The sequence below is a fragment of the Nicotiana sylvestris genome, chromosome 7 (genome assembly GCF_000393655.2).
Source record: "Nicotiana sylvestris chromosome 7, ASM39365v2, whole genome shotgun sequence".
Classification (NCBI taxonomy): domain Eukaryota; kingdom Viridiplantae; phylum Streptophyta; class Magnoliopsida; order Solanales; family Solanaceae; genus Nicotiana; species Nicotiana sylvestris.
In genome coordinates this window covers 92,994,206-93,020,718 of record NC_091063.1, presented here as the reverse complement: position 1 = coordinate 93,020,718, position 26,513 = coordinate 92,994,206, and the positions used below count along the sequence as shown (strand labels likewise).

The window sequence follows — 26,513 nt, the reverse complement described above, 5'->3', positions numbered from 1 at the left end:
ACTAGAATAATATTAATTGATTTGATCAATTTTGGGCTTTCTCGACCCTCATTGTTTGTCCTACGATTTATACAGACAAATCAATTAAAGAAAAAAAACATAATAATTATGAAAATTTGGAAGAAGGAAACTATTTTTTTTTAATTTTATATTATATATATTTTCGGATTTTTGAACCGGATTCAATCAGCCTCACGATATAATTAGAGTGAGGCTTGAGCTAGTGGCAAACGCTTCTCCTAAGGTGACCCCAAACACGAAGTATATTCGCAAAATGTTGATTAACTTTTTTTTTATCCTTGAAACGTTTTATATTGGATAAAATTATTATTATTTTTTAATAATTTAAAAATAAATTAAAATTATGGTTATTTATTTGAGGTACATAGAAGGTCCTAATATTTAGGACTTTAAATTCAAATAAGTTTTTACCTTATATAAATTATTTACTTTTAAACTATGTAACATAACCATAATACCTTTCATGTTAATTTTTCTTATATTTACGTTAATCCTAAGAGAACAGGATAAAAGTGACAACAAAAAATATGAATAACCTGTGAGCTGGATTAACCCAGAATTAAATTTAAAAAAAAGGAAGAAAGAGAAGCTTTCGAGGTATAGTTTTAGCCTTTAGAGTACTTTCATAGCCAAATTACAAATAGCGGGCTTTGAAATTTTGGTTTGGGAAAATCCCACGTTGTTTAGGAAACTTATTAATTGATTTTAAACCCTAATATTGTTATGAAATAATAAAAGAAGACGACGAATATTGCAGAGAAAAGTAGGGAGAGAGAACTCTTATTGATTTTTGGGATAAATTACAATGGAATAGAACCCTCTATTTATAGGGAGGGGGTGACTTAGCCACCAAGTAATAAACCCTAGAATCTCTCTAGAATATAGACATTCACCTTAAATAGAATTCTATTTATAACATTCCCCTTGAATGTCTATTCAACAGATAATGTGCCTCGTTAAAACATTAACTAAATAAAACCCAGTGGGAAAAAATTCTAGAGAAGGAAAAAGAGTACACATATCTAACAATACGCCTTTTGGTTGCCTCGTTAAAAACCTTGCTAGGAAAACCCAGTGGGACAAAACCTTATAAGGGAAAAAGAATGCAACGCGTATTAACTCCCCCTGATGAGAGCATCAATTAACATCATTGAGCCTTCACATTCCAATCTTGTGCACTAGCTTCTTGAAGGTTGACATCAGCAGAGTTTTGGTGAATAAATCAGCCATATTAACTCCAATGAATATATTGCACCTTAAAAATCCTCGTCATCACATTATCATGCTTATAGTTATAGCAAGATACAAATGTGCACAAATTGCACTGAGAAAGTGGTACTTAATGATCAAGAATTGTATATGCTTTAAGCAACTTAAATCCTTCATGGATTGTCATATAAGTTAAGTCATATAAGCCATCTAAAGAGACTTTAGATGTATATCAAGTTTTCATGTCATGTTAGATATATAAGATATCGAAAACTGATTGCACATACCATTGACTTTATACTTTCAAGTATTTGAACAACATAGACAAAATTATATGTCTTTTATATGAAACCAATTCTATTCGAATTGTGTCTCTTCCATTTGGCCAATATTTTTGTGTCTATATTCGATAGACTTAAGATCCTCATCTATACTTAGCGTTATGATAGATGTCGTCGACAAACATTTTATATCGGTTCCAATATTTTTTCATAAAGATATAACATAGAGATCTCTTCATTTATATATTCAGGTACCTGAATCTCTCATAAGATTTTATGAAGTGTTATGTCATGTGAATTTCTAGATCACTTGCCTCCTTATTATGATCACTTTGATCATTTGCTCATCTTCTTTATCAAAAAGTTCTATTTGAAACCGATTTGTCTATACGCTTTAAGCGTACCACAGACTTTGGCCTTCTAGGACTTAATATGAGCATTTGCAATGAGAATATAATTACTTTCTTTGGGTCAGCAAATGCGTATGGAATGCTTTGCAATATATTGCAAATGAATTATCCTTTTATGAACTTCAGGTTCATATTATCCTATTCGAGGATCTATATGTATAAATAATAATTCATTCCATGTAACTTTTTTCTCAACTGTTTATCATGTCTCCCCCTCATGTTAGAAAACCTAACTTGCTTCCTCAACTTTGAAAATCCATCTTTGTGCATTATGATATTAATGAAAATATACACCGCACATCAATAATAATAAGATGAAATTATTTGGTTCCTGACCCTGATCCACTTGTGAGGGGAGAATGCAATATACTTTCGTATATAACATATATCAAATTGATATATATAACTTTGTTCTCATAAGAAATAGTTTAGCTATTAAGTGGAGGCACTCAATAAATTATTTTGCTAAACCAACTGTGATGTAAACCAACTTATCAAGATGAACTATCTTGAATAAAAAATATCTGGAATATGCTCTAAATTAAATTATTGAGCAAGTGGCAAGCACCGGCCAGGTTGCAGGTTAATAATAATCGCACATGTAACCATCCCATAAATGCATCTTATGTGGTATACATGGCAGGTGAATGGACCCATATTCACCTTTGATATTTCCAGAATTCATTGGATTCAATCCCAACTTTAGTTGGTCAATTAATTAATGAGAACAAGCAATATAAGAGAATTCGTAAATAACTTTCTAGTTCTTTAATATTTACCCATGTGAATTCTCTATTATTTTTGCACATTATACTTAAATTGATATGGCTAAACTGATTATGCCAACTGAATAAAATATCAATATTGATAAGTTCAGGTTTACACCATGACATGTGCAATTATCAATAAACTCCAAGTTTATTATGATATGGATTTTTATATCAATAAATATCCACTTTAGTGTGGTGTTCTTTTATTTGTGTAGTACAAACTGGAGAATAAAGCGGGTAGCTTTTCACATATATATTATCCCGCTACAAGTTGTAGTAATAGAAGATATTAAATCTTTCCTTTATTTATAGTCTCAATATAATCAACCGCTTTCGCGTGTACTTTGGAAACTGAATAAGTTTCTTTGAGACTTACTACAACACAATAAATTGACATGATAATCAATTGTATTCCTCCAAAATAGTAATAATTGGCTCTTCCAGAGCTCTCAATTAATTTTGTACTACCACAGATTCATCAACATCCATGTGATGAATATCTTTTTTAAAGAAAAGGTTATACCATTGTGGTCATGGTCAAATTATATGCAAGATATGTTTCTTGCATTACCATTGTCTTTTAATAATCACATTGCCATAATATTTTGGCGTACAATAAGTACGTGACCAGTGATCATTCATGCCATAATAATGACATTATTTTCTTATTTCATCTCAAACCTCCATCTAGAGGTGAGTGTGGTATATTCACTACCACTAGCACGTTCATATTCTTCCAAGAATGAATATGTATTCATAAATTAGATGTTGTCACATTCACATCATGAATGGACCATAATCATCTATATGTGCTTTATAAAATCTCATGTCAAATCGATGACAAATATTACTTTCACAGAGTGAAAGATTATTTTGAGAATCCTTATTATTCTCATTATCACAATGATGACGATTATAATTTCGTTTATTGCCACGTCCATATCCATTGATACCTTCGCGGTAATAATTTTGTCTTCTTTCAGACTTATCACATATTGCTATCACATTCTCTTAAGGGAATGAGAATGAAGCAAATTCAATGGGACGAGTTTTCACTTCTTGTGCTCACAATCATACATGACTTTGATCATGGCAAGACATAGAAATTTTACCACTTTGGGTGGTTATAATCTCTTTCAAATTCCATTAGAGTTGCAATCAAAATTTATCGTCTTTGCTTGTATTTAAAATCAAATTATAGAATGTCAAGAATTTGAAAGAGAAAAGTAAAATACTTACCTTAAATCCAGAATTTAATCATGAAGGAAGTTCATAGAACAATTGACAATTATTATGCTCAATCTCAAAGCTTCCACCCAATTGGTTAGAGTTTCGTGCTGATAACGTGTTATGAAACAATAAAAGAAGAAGAAGAAAAAGAATATTGCAGAGAAAAGTAGGGAGAGAGAACTCTTATTGATTTTTGGGATGAATTACAATGGAATAGAACCCTCTACTTATAGGGAGAGGGTGACTTAGCCACCAAGTAATAAACCCTAGAATCTCTCTAGAATATAGACATTCACCTTAAATAGAATTTTATTTATAACAAATATAATATAATTAATTTTATACACTAAACTTATCAACGAAAAAAAGTGTGTAATATAATTTTTAAAAAGTCCTAGACATGCAGCAAGCCAAAACATCCGAAAAATGCTACAAGAAAGATTTGATCCCTCGCCATCAAGGAGAAAACTCTGCGCTTCAACCACTGGCACCTTGGTGTCTTTCAATACTCTGGGTGGCACCACTTCTATTTATCCTTTTTGTTACATATATACACATACATACATAGAATTCCTACCAAAGCTTGCGGGTGGCGTATTAACCCCTCGGGCCTCAATAGATCCGCCCCTGTGTGTAAATATTAAGGACAAAAGTTAAGGAAATGTCCTTAATTTTTACACAACACTCATGAAGTTAAGGATATTATGTCCTAAAGTTTAATAACAAAAGGTGCAAATACAGGACATTTGTCCTTAATATTTACACAACACTCATGAAGTTAAGGACACCATGTCCTTAATATTTATACAACACTCATAAAGTTAAGTTAAGGACATTATGTCCTTAACATTTACACTATGCACATGAAGTTAAGGACACCATGTCCTTAATATTTACATTGCACATATGAAGTTAAAGACACGATATCTTAAAGTTTAACAACAGTAGATGCAAATACAAGTTAAGGACATTATGTCCTTAACATTTACACTGCACGCATGAAGTTAAGGACACCAAGTCCTTAATATTTACATTGCACACATGAAATTAAGGACGCCATGTCCTAAAGTTTAACAACATAAGATGCAAATATATGACACTTTGTCCTTAATATTTACACATCACCCATATCTAGCACAAGGGTACTTTTGTCTGGGCAAGTAAAAATTTATTAAGCACCGACTAAAGAGTAAATACATTTGAAATAGTGGCTAAAGAGTACAGACATTTCTAATTAGTGGCTAATTGTGCAATTTCCCATCAACGGCTCCCACGTTCTCTTCTTCAGAATTTACTTTTTTTTTTTTTGGTTATTTTTATTTTAAAAAGTATAGTTATCTTTACAGAATATATATTTACATTTTTAACCCAAACAGGTTTTGAAATAATGGCAAAACAATCACTCAAGCTTTGATGGCTATGGTAGTCTTTTAACTTATACTTATGATATAATATTAATTAATTAATTATATTATTATATTATTATGATATAATATAATACAATAATATAATATGATAATGATGATATGATAATTCTGAGTTGGTAATTAAAGTTAGGAGCTTCACAACTTTCTTCACTCACCTCACGGGCGAGTATAGTTTATTAGACTCTTTAGATTATATATTATAGATCATTTGAAAGGGCTTCGTATTATTTTTGGGCGTAATATTGTGAGTTGTTCCCTCTCTTTATAATCGAGTGACTTTGTATCAATCCTTACCGAGAAAAACAATTGTTCTAAAGGCAACTTCCATTCTTATCGATTTGGGTTTTTCGTCATCATATAATATATGATTGTCAACAATATGGAAAAGATTACCACTAATAGGGGATAGATATTATACACCCTTCGTTTTAATTTGTTTGAACATATTTGATTGGGGACGAAGGTTAAGGAAGAAGAGAAGGCTTCAATACTTATAGTCCAAAATAATTTATAAATATTTGTATGACTATAAATTATCTCATTAAGGGTGAAATAAAAAATTTAAAATTACATTATTTCTAAATTTAAAAAAAGATCATTCCTTTTTAAACTGACTAAAAAGGAAATATGTTAGATTCCTATTAAAACGAAGGGAATAGTAGATTACTGATAAGGATATTATTCTTTCTACGCCCCCAACGTCACCTTAGTATCTAACTTTAACATAAATTATAAAATAAGGTTTTTTGCTCTATTACTGTAATTTTAACCCGTTATATAGAGCATATAACTTGAGTATTAATCTCACCTTTTCATGGATGATTGTTTATTATTATCGTTGTATGACATTAGGAATTATTGTATATTATTTGTATGTATTTATTTTTTTAATTAAAAAAAATATACAAAAGAGAATTATAAGGTGGAGAATCGAACTCTCGTTAACCAAGGCAGAAGTGTATATAGAAGTCAAACTTATATAGCAAATTATGATTTGCATATGACTTCTTATTAGAGATTACCTGTCAAGTATGAATTAGTTGTTTTCTAAACTAAGCTCGTGTTTCGATCTCATTGGATAAAACTAATAGAATCTAAATCAAGTTTCGATCTCATGGTCCTTTGCGTGTATCCTTCGGGAGTTCCTACAATAATTAATCAAACATTTGTTCTGCTTCGATGTTCCTAAGTCAAGGCATATATGGCTAAGGTTTACGACTACTCCCTCCATTCACGTTTACTTATTTATTTTGGACTTTGCACGTCCCTTAAAGAAGAAATAATAATTAAAGTTCATAATTATTATGATATCCATATTAGTTAGTGTATAGTCGTAATGAATTTAAAAAATAATTTGAAATGAGTAATTAATGCTAAAGGGCAAAATAAGAAAAATAAATTATTTTTTTGTTAATATACGAAAAGTAACAAGTAAAAATAAAAATTTATTTTTAGAATACTGGACAAGTAAAAATGAAAGGGGAAAATATAAACTCGAGAATAACTTGCCAAGTAAAAAAAGTTAAATAGTAATGGCAATATGATATAGAAAAGTAATTTATATGATTTTAAATAAATAAACTAAAACACATTACAAATAAGTTTTTATTTAGCTAACGAAAATTACTAGATTATCTTTGGAAAATTAATGCAATGTCGCAACTAACCTTATAGTGGTAGTGCCTTGGAAACTTAAAAAGTGTTTGGCATTAACCTCGTTGTCACGTCGTCCCATGTTGATCAATGACCTCACGTCTTAAACTATTCGAAATCCCATTTCCGTGACCACCCAACGCGCGTAGATTTCACTTCCTTTTTTATTTTAATGCCATTTGGACATACTTACATATCTTTTGTAAATATTTAAGCAATTTTAATAATTTTTAATCTCAAATTCTTGCGTGAAATACTCTTCCAATATTTAGTTGAAATACTACTCCCTCCCTTCTAATTTATGTGAACATGTTTGACTGGCTCAGAATTTAAGAAAAAATAAATTTTTTAGAATTTGTGGTACTAAACAAGTTAAAAAGGGGTCCAAAGTATTTATGTGGTTATAAATGCTTCTCATTAAGTGTAGTATTGAAAGTTTAAGCTAAATTGTTTTCAAATTTAGAAAGGGGTCATTCTTTTTGGAACGGACCAAAAAGAAAATGTTCTCATAAATTGGAACAGATGGAGTATTATTTTCCACATAATAGTATATACTTTCTCCGTTTCAATTTAGATCAAGTTGTTTGACTCGACACGACGTTTAAGAAAAAAAACTTTTAAAACCTGTGGTCTTAAAAGTTTAAGGGTAAAAGCTTTGTGAGACCATGACATTTGTATGAGTATAAAAGCTTTTTATTAAGAATAAAATGAATAAAATAAAAAGTTTAAAGTTGAATTATTTTCACTTGTAAAAATATATTACTCCCTCCGTTTCATTTAAATGAGGTACTTTCCTTTTTAGTCTGTTCCAAAACAAATTATATATTTTTAAGTTTGGAAATAATTCAACTTTAAACTTTTTCATTTTATTCATTTATCCTTAATGAGAAGCTTTTATAGCCACACAAATGTCATGGCCCCACAAACTTTTTACCCCTTAAGCTTTTAAGACCACATATTTCAAAAGTTTTTTTTTCTTTCTTAAACTCCGTACCGAATTAAACTACCTCATATAATATGAAATGGAGGGAGTATTATTTTTTGAACGGACTAATAGGGGGAGTAATGATTTATTTGTTATGAAAAAAGAAAGAAGAAAAGGTTACGAACTATGATATTGTCGTCATCTTAAAACATAAATCCCATCACCTTCATACCATTTTTTTATACGGTGTAACAGCCACTTCTCAAACCGGCGCGTGAAACCGTTGTTGCCCTTTCCTCCCCTCTCTATCTCCCGCCCGCAAACCAGATAGGAAAAGATGAGTAGCGTAGAAAATGCCTCGACGAATCCGATACTCCTTCTCTCTCCTCGCTCCCTTTATCTCTCTAAAAAATTGTTTGAGAATAACTGGAAATGACGCATGCACTTTCGATCTCATCTATATGAAAACCCTACCTCTCATTTTCTCTTTCTAACACATTCTCCCTTTCGACCAATCTTCTTCTATTGATTTATCCGGTAAGAAACCTTCAATTTTAGTAATTTTATTTTCGAATCAATTTCTAGCAATTTGATTCGTCTCAATAGACAAATTATTGAATGCTGTAATGAAAGGAGTCCAATTGAACCGGCATGGATATAGATGATTCATAGAATCGATCTCAATTTGTGTTGTGTTGTTTTGATTTTATTTATTTTGTTGGTGATTTAGGAGTTGGATAGTAGGCAATTAGTGAATTATTGTATTGGTCGATTGATGGATATGACTATGGGTTAAGCTAATGGTGAATCTGAGATGTGCTTGGCGGGTATATTAACTAAAGTTTGCTGCTTTAGATTTTGTCTTATTGACTCGCGTGATTGTTCTGTTGGGGCACGTTGTTTATGCGTTGGATGCATTATCTGAACGGTTGACTTCTATGAAATTTTACATCTTTGTTGCTATAATTTGTCATTTTGAGTCCAGATTTGCTTAAAACTGAAGGTGGACACATCCTCTCTCTTTTTTTTTTTAAAAAAATGAGTTAGCATAACAGCCAATGAAATGTGAATATGTGATGATTATAATGTTCTGCATTTGATTCTGGGTATTGGTTCTGGCATATCTGTTGTTGTAAGACCTGTCTTCAGTTTTTTCCCCATAAGCTGTTGATTGGGGGTTTTTCGAGAGGAATGGAGGTTCAGTTAATGTTTGTTGCTTATCGGATTGCAGTTATCAAATATTTTCTGTCGAAAAATCAGAATTACCTAAGTTCATTACTGTGACTTGTTCTGTGGGGAGGCCTGTTTTTCTCGTATATTATCACCAATTAGTCTCACTTGTAGTTAATTGCAAGTCATTGGGTTGAGTGTTCCAGGATTTGGCTCTTATCGATCTTTAATTCTACATTCTTCTTTTCCTCCTTCTCTGTTATTGATTCTGCTGGGTGTGAGATCAGCGCCATGACAGCTCAACTGGACAGGATTTGATCACTATGCCATTTATGGTCTGTTTGTGGGATGGATGGTGGCAATAGTGCTAGAGTTATATGTGGAGCTGACATTGGGTTAAACAGCTTATGTGGCTGAAATTGGCTTCACTTATTATGGAATTGTCAGTGTCTCCTTTTCTGATAGCTAAAGATTAGACTGTAACAGAGTGGAACTGTACAGTTAAATGTTTATGTATATCTGTTAATTTTGAACTATTATATCATAGGCTCGTAACTGAGACTTTGTAATGCAATCCGGTAATGGTTTGTTTGTTATTAGCTGTCTGATTTCATCTTTGCAAGTTGCATTATGATGTGCCTGCTGACATGCCTTTTATTAGGCCTTCGCATTGTTCTTCTGTAAATCGATACCATAGCATTAGAATTGTTAACCCCCTTTCGCTACGGGCAGCTATATAGGGCCTTGTGAGAATAATAATCATAGTTACAAGAGTACAGGTATGGAGAACCATTTTTTGTTCTCGAAGCCTATTCATGTATAAGGTATAAGGGTAAGGGACGTCCCACTAAGACTTTTTTTGGTATAGAAGCTACTACCTGATTTCTTTCAGGCAACTACTGATCTTATTTAGCGGCATTTTGGTGCATGTTGAGGCAGGTGTTTTGTAGGTGTCTTCTATGGAAATGACACCTATGAAGGTGCTTTTGTTATCTTTTGGAAGCTGGCAAAGGACATTTTTGCCTCATCTGATATTGAATATTATTCAATTTATCCAGGTTGAATTATTTTTTATTACCTCGCTTTTCACTTTTGAGGGTGGAACTAGAAACTGTGGAGTTGATTATTCCCCAAGCTGTTCAACAACCAACCCCCACCACCCCCGTCCCCCCAAAAAAAAAGATGGATGGAATGTCAGGGAGGGAAAGGATAGTTAACGCTCAGGTGCTTCTATTGATTTTTGTTTCACATCGTATGTTCATGTTTTGTCCTTTTGTGATTGAGGTTAATCAAAGTGTGTTCTCTATTTTATGTCTTGGTGCATAAATTGTTTTGCTTGTTTAAGATTTTTGTCTTTCTGTGATCAAGTTCAAATAAAGAGCTTTTTAATTAACCATAAAGAAGTGCTTTTTAATGAAGTTCAAGTAAATCTCTTTTAACTTGGTAACCTACCTATTGTTGGGTGCTTGGCCATGCTTGATGGAGTCTGAAATTTTTAAAAATATAGTAATAATTTGCTTCACCTGATGTGTAAAATCTTGTAGTAACTCTCTACCCTCTCCAGTTTAATTATCGCTTGATGACATTTTAGATTCTGTCTATCCTATTGCTTCACCTGGGTGCTTGGCCATGCTTGATGGAGTCTGACATTTTTAAAAATATAGTAATAATTTGCTTCACCTGATGTGTAAAATTTTGTAGTAACTCTCTACCCTCTCCAGTTTAATTATTGCTTGATGACATTTTAGATTCTGTCTATCCACTTGCCAGTTGTCCTATCTGACTCTTTTATGATTGTATGGACACTTTTGGTTTCCTAGTATACATGGAGACAATAAAACAGTACTAGAAATGTCTTGTAATATTCTTTTTCTGTTTCCTTGTGTTCATAATATCTGGCTCTGCACTATGCATGGCTCATATATGTGAGGTTACTGAATTTTCTTATTAGTTGATGGTGCATGTAGTGAAATTTTGTTTGAGCTAAATGTCAGTTCCTTTATAGTGCATAGGAAATTTCAATTGGCAATACAAAAGTTACTCTTGCTATATAAAATAGGAATGATACACTTAATGTCAACCCATGTTGCATGTTCATCATGTAGTTCGAGGATGTTAAGAGTTCTCATTTCTAACATAATATCTGCATGCAGATTTGTTTAGGAAATGGCCAGAGGAACCACAGGAAGGCGCAGGTTTGCTTCTCGACCATCCAGGCTCACCCCATACCCTTTGCCATCCGCTAATCAATCTGAACACATGCATCAAAAGAAATGCTCCAAGATTTTTGAGAACAAAGATTGGGAAGATGCAACATGTTCTGTATGCATGGAATATCCCCACAATGCTGTTCTACTTCTGTGTTCCTCTCATGACAAAGGATGTCGCCCCTATATGTGTGGAACTAGCTCCCGCTATTCAAACTGTCTCGATCAGTACAAGAAAGCCTACACTAAATTAACGCTGCCTCATCAGACTCAGTCTCTTCAAGGTTCAACTGATCCTTCAACTGTGGGCTCTTCTGAGAAACATGGGGTAACTGAACTTGCATGCCCGCTTTGTCGTGGCCAGGTGAAGGGTTGGACTGTGGTTAAACCTGCCAGAGCGTATCTGAATGCTAAGAAACGAAGCTGCATGCATACTGACTGCTCATTTAATGGAAGTTACAAGGAGATGAGAAAACATGTTAGGGCGGAGCACCCCTGTGCTAGGCCACGTGAAGTAGACCCCCTCCTTGAACAAAAATGGAGTAGGCTTGAGAGGGAACGAGAGAGGGATGATGTTATCAGCACTGTTACATCTTCAATGCCAGGGGCAGTGGTGTTTGGTGATTATGTGATAGAAAGAAGTAATTATGGTTTTGATTCAGAGGATGAGGAGGGTTTTGATGCAGATGTGGTGGATCGTAATGAAGGTGTTGGACTGGGAATCAATAACAATTTGATGAATGTGCTTCTGTTTTTGCAGGCTGTTGGTTCAACAGGGAATAGTGGGTCAAATAGAAGTATGAGACGGCATGAGAGATACTTAAACGGGACATTGGATGGAGGTGTTATCGGTATGGAGCATAACCACTCAAGGGGTGGTTTTGATTACTCCGATGAAGACATGGACAGTAGTGGTGAGGATAATCATGATAATGGTATATCATTAGCTGGTCGTCTCCGCCGCGAAGGTAGGGTCCTTTTGAGTCGCTCTGGGAGGAGACGGAGGCATAGAGAAGCGAATGCAGGTCGGAGATAGATATGTGTGTGTAAGTTTAACATGTGAAAAGGAAGATGAAACTTTGAGGTCTTAGTTCAGTGGTAGAAAATTTACAGGGTCCTAACATCTTCACATCCAACTGTGTCATAGATGTCTTATATAACTGTATCATATTGATGTTTAATACATGATGGGTTGTAATTGCATGATAGGAGGATAGGTACTGGGGGGTGTTGAAGAAGCCAGTTCTGTAATTTCCACTTTGTAACTGTGTCTTTGCACGGGTTTGGAACTGTTCAAGCATTGCTTTTTATTCGAAGATGTTCTTGAATGTATGCGAATTCAAATGAAATTGAACAATTACTTTTTTTTGCTATACTCCTCTCGGGGTCATATTGCTTGCTTTTTGATCTGTGACATTAATATAGAAAACGGTGAAGGGTCAAAAATGCCCCTTAACTATTGAAAAAGGTTTAAAAATACCCTCCATCCATCTATTGGGCTAAAAATATCCTTCCATCCAGCTTTTTGGTTCACTTATGCCCTTTGACCGTTAGGTCAATGTTGAATTAAAAATAATAATTATTTAAATTTCACGTGGCAACTTCTTATTGGCAAAAAATAAAATATCTAACACAGAAAGATCCACCCATATCTACCAGTTTTTCAAACTATCATGCTTCAAACACTAACCTGACCCAAACAAAAAGTTCGACTAGAAAAAAAGGTCCCAAAATCTACCAAAAACGTGACATAGAAAGTTATATGATTCCAAAATCTACAAAGTATATCACTACCAACTCGTCGCTACATCAAGTGAGCTCCAAGAAGATTGATATTTTTCTCCTAGTGTTCCAAAAAGGTTAAGATCCAGTTCCTCAATGCTTGGAAATGCAGAATATCCGGAAGCACCTACTTGGGAACTTACTCATATAAGCTCTTTACTAGGAACCACGTCGTTAGGAAGAACAAACTGGTAATGTTGCCACGCGAGGCGTCTTTTTTCTTATTTTGAACTTTTTATCCGGGTCAGGTAAATGTTGGGGCAGGTTAGTCCGAAAAACGTGTAGATATGGGTGGGTCTTTCTAATAGGTTAGATGTTTTAATTTCGGTCAATAAGAAGTTGCCACGTGAAATTTAAATAATATTTTTAAAATTCAGCATTGACCTAATGGTCAAAGGGTATAAATGAACCAAAAAGGTGGATGTAGGTCTATTTTTAGCCCAATAGGTGGATGAAGGATATTTTTAGATCTTTTCCAATAGTTCAGGGGTATTTCTTACCCTTCTCTGTATAGAAAAGGCCAAAAATCATACATTATCTTTGTCATCAGACTCTGAGCCCGTTTGGATTAGCTTGTGCTGGAGCTTGTTTTATAAATAAGCAGTTACCTGTTTGGGTAAAAGTGTTGAAGCTTAAAAAAAGTTGTTGAAGTGTTTGGTAAATAAGTGTTGGTAAGCACTTTTTTCTATTGAAAAGACAGAAATATCCTTAAAGTTATCAACATTATAAAGGACCGGATTACTATAATATATTTAATAATGAATTAATGTAAATGAAAATTAATTTATATTTTAATTTAATTTCAATTCCTTTTCCCTTTAGTTTGGAATACCCAGTATAGTATTACTACTAGAGCACCATCGTTCTCTCTATATAGTCAAGTAGAATTGGCAGAAAGCAATGCAATTGGATAAAATTGTTAGTAATAAACAATACCAAAGAAAAGAAAGAAGAAACCCTCCAAAAATATAACTATAAAATCATGTTCGTCTAAAAATACAGAAAGGGGCGTGATGCTTGAGGAAAGTGCAGAAAATGAAGATGAAACTGAGAGGAGGAGGAAAGAAGAGGAACAATTGTCTTCAGCAATGAAGGAAATAGGAGAAGTAGATATTTTAGGGTTTCTTTGACTAAGGGTAATTTTGGTATTATGAAAATTTATAATGGACAAGAGAGTAATTTTATTGGTCAAACTAAAATGGCTTTTAAGCCAAAATTGGAAAAGTTGGGGTCAGCCAACTTGTTGCTTTTGGCTTTTTTAAGCATTTCTTTTTGCCAAACACCATAAAATAAAAAGGTGTTTAAAAGCTAGTTTGACCAGCTTTTAAGCCCATCCAAACACCCTCTCCAAACAATACATATTCTTTCACATGGAGCACTAATAGTCCTCTATATTTAACAAATTAGTACACTTTTAGCATAACCCTAATCATCATTACTTTATTTCAGAATGAACAAATTTCTCTACAAACAAATGGAGTTCTTCCTTTTCTTTTCCCAATTTTCATAATCCTAGTTTACAAATTTGTTAGACCAATGGGGAAATCAAGTGGGTCAAATTTGATTTTGTTGAATAAAAACATAAAAACACAATCTTGTACATGAATTATAGCAATGGAGTATCGAAAAAAGTTTTTGGGTTCTTTCTACATGGATGAGAAAAATCTCAAGGCTATGGGTACTACTCTCTATTAAAAGTTCCTTTATTCCGAGCTTTCTTCTCTGCAACTATAGGATTTATTGCCCATTTACCTGAAAGTTTGAAAATCAATTTGGGGTTTAGCAAATTTAAATTTTGCCGAGGTAATGTTAATGTTACATAAGATTCAATGGAATCAACATTGAATGAAAAAGAGCTGTAATAAAAAATAAAGCAAGAGTGAAGGATAAAAGGTCACTTCTTTTGATTAACGCGAAATCGGATTATTAAGGAAATAAAGAAGGGGTTGGGGACCAAATTGTAAATAGGAAAAGTACGATCGTCGATCGGTTACCTCCCCCCCCCCCATATTCAAAATCGATTTCTTCTCTCTCCCAACTCCCACAACCGTCACTAGGGCTCAAAATTTTAACTGATCGCCGACTCCACTTCACATGTTTCTAGCGATTCACATGACATCATCAAATGATACAAGTCTTGGATAAGAATCTATAACGCACTAGAACGCCCTTGTTGATGATCCTTTACTCCGCCAACATCTACAGTTCCTCGAACAATATAATATCTCACATCGGGTAAATCTTTAACCCTTCCCCTCTTACTAAGACTGCAGAATGTTCACATTGAAACTCAGATCACCGAAAAATCTTTGAAACTCGTTGAAATTTTGCTGTGGAATCGATATTCTGTCATCAAGGTAAGATTTCTTTTTTTAATTTTTTTCTACCCCGTCGATAAACCCTAAACATGAAATAATGCAAAATTTCTATTAAAATTCTGTTGCTCTTATTGGTGTGGTTATTAATGTTGTTGTGTAGTTATTGTTGTTGTATAGTTATTGTTATTGTATAGTTTCTGAGTGTGTCAAAAATATAGAATGTAGTTAATGTTGTTGTGCAATGAATTTGGTATTTTTGTATCGTTGTATAGTTTTCGTGCAGTTATTGCAATGTTTTTCTAGGTTTGATTAAGGTTATTTTTCATTGATGTTTCAAACATCTCATTGGCATGTTTGAATTATCTTAAGAGATGGTTGAAATATCCAATTGTTAAACAACTCATGGATTGTTAAATACTTTAGAGATGTTTCAAGCATCTTATTAAGATGTTTGAAGCATCATGTAAGATATTTGAAACATCTCTAAGGATGTTTAGTATCCATGAGATGCTTCACCAAAGAATACCTATTATTTATCGTTTTAATTTTTTGGTGTTAGAAAAAAAATTAATTATTTACGTGCTGATGGTTGTTACATGTTTGAGTATATAAATAAAATAATAAAGGGATGTGAGTCAAATAGAGGATGAAGAGGAAGAGGTGACTCTCTTTCAAAAAGACCTAACAAAGAATTAGGACATCATTGGAGGATGAGCAACAAGAATCAATGCTCATTATAGAAGAAGTGGAAGCCACACCTCTTTAAATAGTAGTAGAAGGACAAAATATTATAGAAGAAGAAGACATTGTAGATGAAGTAGAAGAGAATGTAGCAGAAGAAGAGAATGCTATAGAAGAAGAAAAAAGAGAAAAAAAAGGAGGAAATAGATTTTTTTAATATAAAAACAGAGGAAACAGAGAAAGAGGAGAGGAAAAATAGAAAGAAAGAGAAGAAGAGACAAATGTTGTACAAGAAAAAAATAAAAGAGGAGACAACATCTATTGAAGGAGAAGAATGAGAAGGGGAGACAAACGTTAATGATGAAAAATTAAGGAAGAAGACAACAACTATTGAAGGAGAAGAAATAGAAGAAGAGAATTCTGGAGATAAAAGTTGTATGTTGAAACCAATAGGAAAAGAAGCTTCAAGAGAAAAAATTAAGAGAATAAGGGAAAGAGGAAGAGTTTGTCGAGGTAGAAAGAAGTAAAAAGAGAAAGAATAATAAGTCACATTCTCAATTTGTTGAGATAAGCTCAAATAAGGCTCTTCCGATAAGAGTTCAGTTACATCTCTCAGGATATTTCAAGCATCTCTCTGGAGTTTTGAAACATCTTTCAAGATGTTTAACTAAACAATTATAGTGAAAGAGATATTTTAAATTATTAAATTAATATTCTTCCTTTTTATTAATTAATATCTTCAAATCATATACAGGCTAAGATGTGGATGACACTTGCGAAGTTGAATTCTTATATCTTCTATCAGAACTTCTACGGTTTTACCGTTCAAGTATAGGACAATCTTGGATGATAATAAGATCTTCAATAAGAAGTTAACAGTGAGATCTTCATTTGTAGCGACCCGACCGGTTGTTTTGAGCAATTACATTCCGTTCAACTGTTTGAAGTCTTGAATAACTTCATAGGATGAATTATGACTTGTGTAAATCAACGATTAGTTTTCACGTGATACAGATTTATTTGGAAGAATGATTCTCAACTATGAAGCTTTAAGTTGAAAGAATTAAACAAGTTTAACTTTTATGTATTTGACTCCGGATCAGAGTTTTGATGGTTTCGTTAGGTCTGGATGGTAATTTTGAACTTGGATGCATGCTCAGATTTGCATTTGGATGTCTCTAGAAGGTTTCAGCACTACTTGGCAAAAGTTGAAAATTCAAAGATTTAGAATGTTCATAAGTTTGACTGAGAGTTGAATTCAATATTATCGGGTTCGGATTGTTATTCTGGGAGTTAGAATAGATTTGATGTGTCATTTGGGACTCGTACACAAAATTTGAGGTCATTCTGAGTTGATTTGATATGATTCGGCACGAGTTTTGGAAGTTGAAAGTTCAAAAGTTCATAAAGTTTGATTTGAGGTGCGATTCATGGTTTTGATGTTGTTATGTGTGCTTTGAGGCCTCTAGTAGGTCCGTGTTATGTTTGTAACTTGTTGGCATGTTCGGACGGGGTCCTGAGAGGCTCAGGTGAGTTTTAGACGGGTTTCGAGCCATTTTGAGGCATGTTGGTTAAGTATTGTTTTGGCAGAGGATTGGTGTCATCACACTTGCGGAATATTGGGCGCAGGTGCGGAGCCGTAAATACGGTCAAGAAGTCACAGAAGCTTAAAGAGGCTGAGTGAAGGATCTTCGCAGATGTGGAAATGTGGGCGCATCTGCGGTTAGCGCAGAAGTATTGGTCAGGGGCGTAAAAGTGAAATGGAGTGCAGAAGTGGATTCATGCCTAGCACCTGCGAATGCGCAAAAGTGGAATAATGTCCGCAGGTGCAAGAGGTCAGCTATTGAGTGGTTTCTGCAGAAGCGACATCTGTGTCACAGAAGTGGATGAAGGTTCACAAATGTGGAAATGCCTGGGGCAGGGGCTTTATCTTAGAGGGTTGGCTCATTTATTCGTATTTTGGGATTTAGATCTTGGTTTTGGGATATTTTGGAGAGGATTTTGATCACATGGATTGGGGTAAGTATTTTCTACTCGATTTTGGTTATATTACATGAATCTATCTTCAATTTTGACATTTGGATTATGAATTTTAAAGAGAAATTTTGGGGGCGGGGGTGTCTAAATTTTTCTAAAGTGAATTTTTGAGATTTGAACATCTATTCGGAGTCAGATTTGAGTGATATTAGTATGATTAGACTCGTAATTGAATGGATCGTCGAAATTTTGTGAGTTTTGTCGGGTTCTAAGGTGCTTGCTCGAGTTTGGCTTTTGGTTGACTTTGATAATTAATTAAAGACTCGACCTTTATCATTTGGGTTGGTTCCTTGGCATTATTTGATGTTTTTGAGTTGATTTTGGCTAGTTTCGAGCCATTTAGAGGTTGGTACGCACGAGATGACATTTCTAGAATGGTGTTTGGCTTGCTCGGTATTTGTTTTGGCTTGCTTGAGGTAAGTATCTTATCTAAACTTTGTTGAAGCACTAGTTGCCTGAATTATTTGCGATAGCTACGGGCTATGGGTACACATATATATGGGGATTGAGCCCATGTGCAAGCACCTGGGTATTTATCCATGCTCGGGGCAATGCTTAGGTTTAAGTTGTAAGATATGATGTTTCTCATAACGTTGTTGTGAACTATTTGAGCCATATTTGTGGTTATGAATAGGCTAATTCCCTGAATAAACATGGTAATTTCTAATTCTGTGATGAAATTTCCAATTTGAGCTATGATAACACACTTTGCACATTCCTACACTTTAGCATGTTATTATACCTGTCCAAGAGCATGAAATCTAAAATTTATTCATCATGTACATGTGTTCTTATTGTCACGACCCAAACTGGAGGGCCATGACTAGCCCCCGACCATACTTTCCGAGCACCAACGTACATTTCATCTAACCTTCATTATTATCTTTTAGGGCTGACGAGATCAATATAAATGGTAGACCTGGATCATGGACAACCAGCAATAAAATATGACGGCATGAACATACATAGCAGGGGATGACCAGACAATCAAGAAACTACATATAAGGTATGAGCTACCACGCTACCATGAAAGACTATATAACAAAAACCAGCCGACAAGGCATACCAAACTATACATGAGTCGACACTTGTCTATGAGCCTCTAAATGAACATAAGTGCTGCAACATAGCCGGAACAGGGCCCCGACATACCCATAATGTCTATAACAAAAATGCATACCAAGACTAAGGCAAGTCCGGAGAAGGGATCTCACCAATCACCGCTGAACTGGACAGCCTACTGTGGTGGGGGAGCTGCACCTGCCTGTCTATCAGGACCTGCAGCACGACATGCAGCGTCCACAAATAAAAGGACGTCAGTACGAATAAAGTACTGAGTATGTAAGGCAAGGAACCATAAATACGATCAGTAATGTAAGCAAGGATAGAGAATATACAACCTGTAACATCTTAGTACCTCTGAGGGCTACTTACATGAAATGCATGATACATATGTATAAATACATAAACCTTTAAAGCATTCGCCTCTGTGGGCATCATCATCATCATATCGTACCCGGCCATAATAGGCTCGGTAGAATCGTACCCGGCCACGTGGAGCTCGGTAAAACCCAACTGATCAGTGGTTGCACAATAGGTGCCGTACCCGGCCAACTATAGCGTGGCTCGGTAGAGTAAAATAGATACATATATATAATGCATGCTCGACTCATGGAATCACATTCTAAACCTTTCGGAGTGACGTAAGGTCGGTATCCTCTGTACACGTTATTAGGACTAACTCTTCACTATGAACCTTATAAGAATCAGGAAGTACCAACAACATTGATAACATAAGAATAAGAGAAGCAACATTAACATCAATCGTTCCATAAGAGGGAAAACAATGTAAGTACTGCTAGCTTCTAAGAGTAGAGTATCTTGGAAGCTCGTTCATTACATTATGTACAATCGGAGTCGTGCAAAAGAAGGAAAGGGATAGCCTCACATACCTTGTATATACTGCCCCAATCTCAAGCTATGCAATTGTCAAAACTCCTTAGTCTACAATAAGAGAAACGATACTATCGTTATCATTTAAGCGTCATAACTATTATGTATCGACCACAACCTATTTTACGATGAAACGGACAGCACCTCCCCTATATATATGACCTCACACCATTCAAAACAGTCACCAAACAGCCCAAACAACATCAATAATAAACATATTGAGCCTCCCAAAATAGTCCACACACAGCCTAATCACTCCATACATACGACGACCACCGTAGTCGTGTCAAACAACCTGGAAATGTTACGAATAACTATCAGCCCATAACCCTACATATATATGGTGTTTCTCCACACCCTTCCTCCTCCAAAACTCCACAAGATAGTAGTAAAATACGCAGCCCAACAACAACGCAAAACAGTCCACAAAACAATAACATTACTACCAAGCCTTTCGATATATATCTCACAAGTTCTAGCTTCAATGGCTTAGCCGCAACTTGGATAATCTTAAATACATATAGAGTAAGAGGTTCCTTACCTTTATACAGAAATAACAACTCCAATTTGACCTTAAATTTCCATGAAATATCCCTCCAATGCTGCCACAACAACAAAAAAGCGAAACTAGCGATCAATTAGTGTTTTTCGGCACTAGAATCACTTTAGAAGGCTTGAAATCACCTAGGATTGATATTAAGAACATGAGGGAGTATTTACAGAACATAAACCCTTTAAAAAAACCTCCCACACGAGCTGGAACGACACAAAAATGAGCAACAACAAGAAGAACAAGAGACTTACTAGCGCCACGGAATTCCCGACACTTGATTTGTGTTGTTTGCCCTTTTTTGGGTCTTGAATCTTGAGAGAACCTTGAGAGGATGTTCCTAGGGTTCTAAGGTCTGAAAATAGTGAGAATAAATGACTTAAAACGGGTTGGAGGCATCCTATATAGGTCCAAATATCTTAAACCGCCTTAGTGGGCCCCATAGAGAGGTGCTTGGCGCAGTCTCGCGAAAATGCGAATATCTCTCTACTCCGAGATCGTATCGATGAACGGTTTAATGCGTTGGAAACTAGACTCATAGATATTTAATTTTGTTGGTATATCACCCCGTAATTCCTTGTAAATTAGGAGAAAAGATTAGAAACATTTGACCTAATGTTTAAGTAAAATTATGAACCTAAGTTGCGACAACTTTTGTCGACTTTTGTTTCATAACTCGTTTGACTTCAAGACTTATGATACGGATATTATATGATTAAAATACCTTAATAAATGACCTCTTGAGTGTATTAAGCACCGCTAGATTACCTGAAAATACGAGTTACAACATCCTTGATTCGTTTAACTTCTAATACTGGTTAATCACCCTTATACACTCTTGTATCACTTAAGACCAATAGGATTGACTTCTTATCATCTAAAAGATAATTCCTTCTTGGATTTATGTTAACTAATATATGGCATGAACTAACACATGTGGATATGGGTTGTAACACCCTCCCCCCCTTAGGAACATTCGTCCTCGAATGTAAGGGTTCATGGGGAGTTTAAATCATCGTGGATTCCAATGGAAATTTCCGATCAATTTTCCCCTATAAAATGGTCACTAGCAAAACTTGCAAGCAATTAAGCCCAACATATGGCTTCACAAGGCTACACAAAGCATTATGCATATTTACATTATCTACATATCACCATTTTGTATTAAGGAGGAGTATTCTCAAATTATTGCTTACCTCATAGAGCCGTTTCACCTTCCAATGTATCCTGTCTTCCACCAGCATCCTTGTTATCTTCATTCTGGAATAGGTAAGGGTATTTAGACTTCATCTCCTCTTCTGCTTCCCATGTCATTTCTTCCATATTTTTGTTCCTCCACAATACTTTGACGGAAGCTACATCTTTTGTTCTCAGCTTGCGGACTTGTCGATCTAATATCGCCACTGGCACTTCTTCATATGATAGGTCCTCTGTAACTTGTACATCTTTGATAGGGACGACTCGAGAAGGGTCTCCAATACATTTCCTCAACATAGATACATGGAATACCGGGTGGACAAATTTCAATTCGGATGGCAATTCTAACTCATAAGCAACCTGTCCAATCCGTCGAAGAATTTTATATGGCCCTATATACCTTGGACTCAGCTTACCTTTCTTCCCAAAACGCATAATACCCTTCATTGATGAGATCCTCAGGAAAACCCAATCACCAACCTCAAACTCCAGATCACGGCGTCGGACATCGGAATAAGATTTTTGCCTGCTTTATGCCGTCCTCAATCGCTCCTGTATCACTTTCACCTTCTCAATAGCTTGGTGAATCAAATCTGGCCCATATAATTCTATTTTACCGACTTCGAACCATCCAACTGGTGATCTACATCTTCTCCCGTATAGTGCCTCGTATGGGGACATTTTAATACTAGAATGGTAGCTATTATTGTAGGCGAATTCTATGAGTGGAAGATGGTCATCCCAATTTCCCTTAAAATCTAGAACACATGCTCGTAACATATCTTCCAGTGTCTGAATGGTACGTTCAGCCTGTACGTCAGTCTGCGGATAAAATGCAGTGCTGAGATTCACTTATATGCCTAAACCCTTCTGAAAAGACCTCCAAAAGTTAGCTGTAAATTGAGCTCCTCGGTCTGATATAATAGATACCGGCACACCATGAAGCCTAACAATCTCCTTGTTATACAACTTCGCATAATCTTCAGCCATGTAAGTTGTCTTAACTGGCAGAAAATGGGCACATTTTGTAAGTCGATCAATTATCACCCAGATGGAGTCAAACTTATGATAAGAGCGAGGTAATCCAATAATGAAGTCCATATTAATCACCTCCCATTTCCAGGTCGGAATCTCTATATTCTGAAGCAATCCACCGGGTTTCTGATGTTCTATCTTTACTTGTTGACAATTGGGACACTGGGCTACAAATTCTGCAATAGACTTCTTCATGTTATCCCACCAATACTGCTCCTTGACATCATGATACATCTTTGTCGAGCCGGGATGGATGGAATATCGGGATTGATGAATCTCATTCATAATCTTCTCTCGCAACCCTGCCACATTAGGCACACATAATCGGCCCTGGTATCTCAGTGCCCCATCTCTTCCGATCTCAAAAGCCATACTTTTACACTGCTGAATGCTCTCTCTTAATCGTACTAAGATAGGATCTTTCATATTGTCGTGCTTTTACCTCGGCTACCAAAGATGATTCTGATGTATTCTGTACAGTAACACCTCCGTCATCAGAGTCTAACAATCTGATTCTCATATTGGCTAGCTGATGAAGCTCTTTAGTCAACCCCCATCTACCTGCCTCAATATGTACTAAGCTTCCCATTGATTTACGGCTGAGAGCGTCTGCCACAACATTGGCTTTACCGGGATGATACAATATCTCGACGTCGTAGTCTTTCAATAATTCAAGCCACCTACGCTGCCTCAAATTCAACTCTTTCTGCTTGAAGATGTATTGTAAACTCTTGTGATCTGTGTAGATGTCAACATGGACGCCGTATAAGTAGTGCCGCCATATCTTCAAAGCATATATTACTGCAGCCAATTCCAAATCATGGGTTGGATAATTCTTTTCATGCTTCTTCAATTGTCTTGATGCATAAGCAATCACCTTCCCACGCTGCATCAATACGCACCCCAAACCTATACCTGAGGCATCACAATATACCACATAACCTTCTGTTCCTTCAGGAAGAGTGAGCACTGGTGCAGATGTCAATCGATTCTTCAGCTCCTGAAAACTACGTTCACAAGTGTCAGACCACTGGAATTTGGTAGCTTTTTGTGTTAACTTAGTCAATGGTGATGATATAGAGGAAAATCCTTCTACAAACCGCCTATAATATCCTGCTAGCCCTAGGAAGCTGCGGACTTCTGATGGTGTTGTAGGTCTCGGCCAATTCTTTACTGCATCGATCTTCTGAGTGTCGACACTAATACCCTCGTCAGATATCACATGGCCAAGGAACGCTACTGAGTTCAGCCAAAATTCACATTTGGAGAGCTTAGCATATAACTTACGATCCTGAAGCGTCTGTAATACTATCCGCAAGTGGCCCGCATGTTCCGCCTCCGAACGAGAATATACTAGAATGTCATCAATGAATACAATCACGAACACATCAAGATAGGGCCTAAATATAGTATTCATGAGATCCATAAAAGTTGTTGGGGCATTTGTTAGCCCGAACGACATCACCAAGAACTCAAAGTGCCCATATCTTGTCCGGAAGGCCGTCTTTGGAATATCCTTCTCCTTAACCCTCACCTGATGATACCCTGAACGTAAATCAATCTTGGAGAAATACTTGGCACCCTGGAGTTGGTCAAACAGGTCATCAATTCTTGGAAGTGGATACTTGTTCTTTATAGTAGACTTATTCAACTGTCGATAGTCGATACACATCCGTAACGACCCGTCTTTCTTCCGCACGAATAGGACTGGCGCACCCCAAGGTGAGGTGCTAGGCCTAATGAAGCCCTTATCCAGCAAGTCCTTCAACTGCACCTTCAACTCTCGCAACTCTGCCGGGGCCATTCTGTATGGAGGGATAGAGATCGGTTGAGTGTCAGGAAACACATCAATGCTAAACTCAATCTCCCTTTTAGGAGGAAGGCCTGGGAGTTCATCTGGGAAAACATCTGGAAATTTGTTGACCACAGGGATTGATTGTAGAGTAGGCGGCTTCGCCTCCACATCCCTAACGTGAACGCGATGATAAATGTAATCTTTTGAGATCATTTTCCTTGCCTTAAGATAGGAAATAAACCTACCTTTCGATGTAGCAATGTTCCCTTTCCATTCAATGACGGGTTCACCCGGAAATTGGAACCTAACCATCTTCGTACGACAGTCAACATTTGCATAGCATGAGGCCAACAAGTCCATTCCCATTATCACATCAAAATCAACCATTTCTAACTCAAATAAATTTGCCGAGGTTTGACGACTACAAATCATCACAGTGAAACCTCTATATACCCTTCTAGCAATCACAGAATCTCCTATCGGAGTAGATACCGCAAGGGGTTTACTTATCAATTCAGGTTCAATGCCAAACTTATTAGCCACAAAAGGTGTAACATATGATAATGTAGATCCCAGATCAATCAGCGCATTTACATTATAAGAAAACACAGATATTATACCTGTAACAACATCTGGAGACGACTCGAGATCCTGTCGACCTACTAGAGCATAGGTTTGATTTTGAGCACCACTCGAACTCGACACTGCACCTCTACCTCTACCATGACCTGTCGACTGCTGAAAACCCCGTGCTGGAGGTCGAACTGATGAGGAAGAACCAGACACAGATCCAGTCGGCTGAGCCATACCATCACCTCCTCTATTAGGACAATCCCACATCATATGGCCAGGCTGTCCGCACGAATAGCACGCATTAGAACCTCGACGGCAGAGTCCAAAGTGGGCCTTGCCGCACTGATCACAATGTGGTGTTGAGGGTCTCATCTGACTAGTATCCCTGTGATGTTGTGAGCCAGATGCCCGCGAACTCTGACCTGGACCAGAATAGGATCGATCATATTGAGGCCTCTGAAACTATGGAGGAGCACTAGCTATAGGTGGCGCCGAACTCCTCAAAACCTGTGGCCTGACGCTGCCTCTGAAGTCATCAGAATACCCTGCAAATCTCGCCCTCTTATGCTGGCCCCTATCCTGCTCCCTAACTGCCCTCTACTGGCGCTTACGATCCTCTAGGGTCTGGGCATAAGCTTGAATACGGGAAATATCCATGCCCTCCACCAAGGAGGCTATCGTACACTCATTTATCAGATGTGGTCCCAACCCATTCACGAACATATGCACCCTATCACTCATCTCGGCCACCATATGGGGAGCATACCTTGCCAAAGAATCAAACTGCATACTGTACTCTCGCACACTCATATTACCTTGTCTAAGGTTCAAGAACTTATCAGCTCTAGCTCGTCGTATCTCAACTGGCAAGTAGTGACGAAGAAAGGCCTCAGAAAATTCCTTCCACACAGCTGGAGGAGGGTTCGGACCCCTGGATCTCTCCCAACTATCATACCAGAGAACCGCTAAATCCCGTAGCCGATAAGAAGCCAACTCTACTGCCTCTGTATCACTAACATGCATAACCCGAAGTGTACGATGAACCTGGTCAATAAAAGTCTGTGGGTCCTCCTTGGGGTCTGATCCGGTAAACACTGGAGGGTCTAAATTAATAAAATCACGAACTCTTGTACTAACTGGTTTCTCAGCAGCACCTGTATTCTGCCTCTGAGCCTGAGCAGCTACCAAGCTAGTCAATAACTGCAAAGCACTCCGCATATCCTGGTCTGGAGTGCCAGACGGAGGAACTGGAGGCGCTGGGTGCCTTCTAATATCCTCTGGAGGAGACG

General features: G+C 36.3%; 1 protein-coding gene across 2 annotated transcripts; it reads left to right on the top strand.

Moving 5' to 3' along the window:
- The first annotated feature begins 8,235 nt into the window (after positions 1–8,235).
- Positions 8,236–12,676, top strand: LOC104247403 (uncharacterized). 2 transcript variants are annotated; one of them, XM_009803414.2, is made up of 3 exons: positions 8,236–8,463; positions 10,155–10,320; positions 11,250–12,676. In XM_009803414.2, exon 3 carries the CDS (start codon positions 11,263–11,265, stop codon positions 12,337–12,339), a length of 1,077 nt encoding a protein of 358 aa, XP_009801716.1. In that variant the 5' UTR covers positions 8,236–8,463; positions 10,155–10,320; positions 11,250–11,262; the 3' UTR covers positions 12,340–12,676. The 2 variants fall into 2 exon arrangements, with proteins under 2 accessions (XP_009801716.1, XP_009801715.1); XM_009803413.2 differs by lacking the exon at positions 10,155–10,320 and having other exon boundaries at positions 8,239–8,463.
- Positions 12,677–26,513: the final 13,837 nt, after the last annotated feature.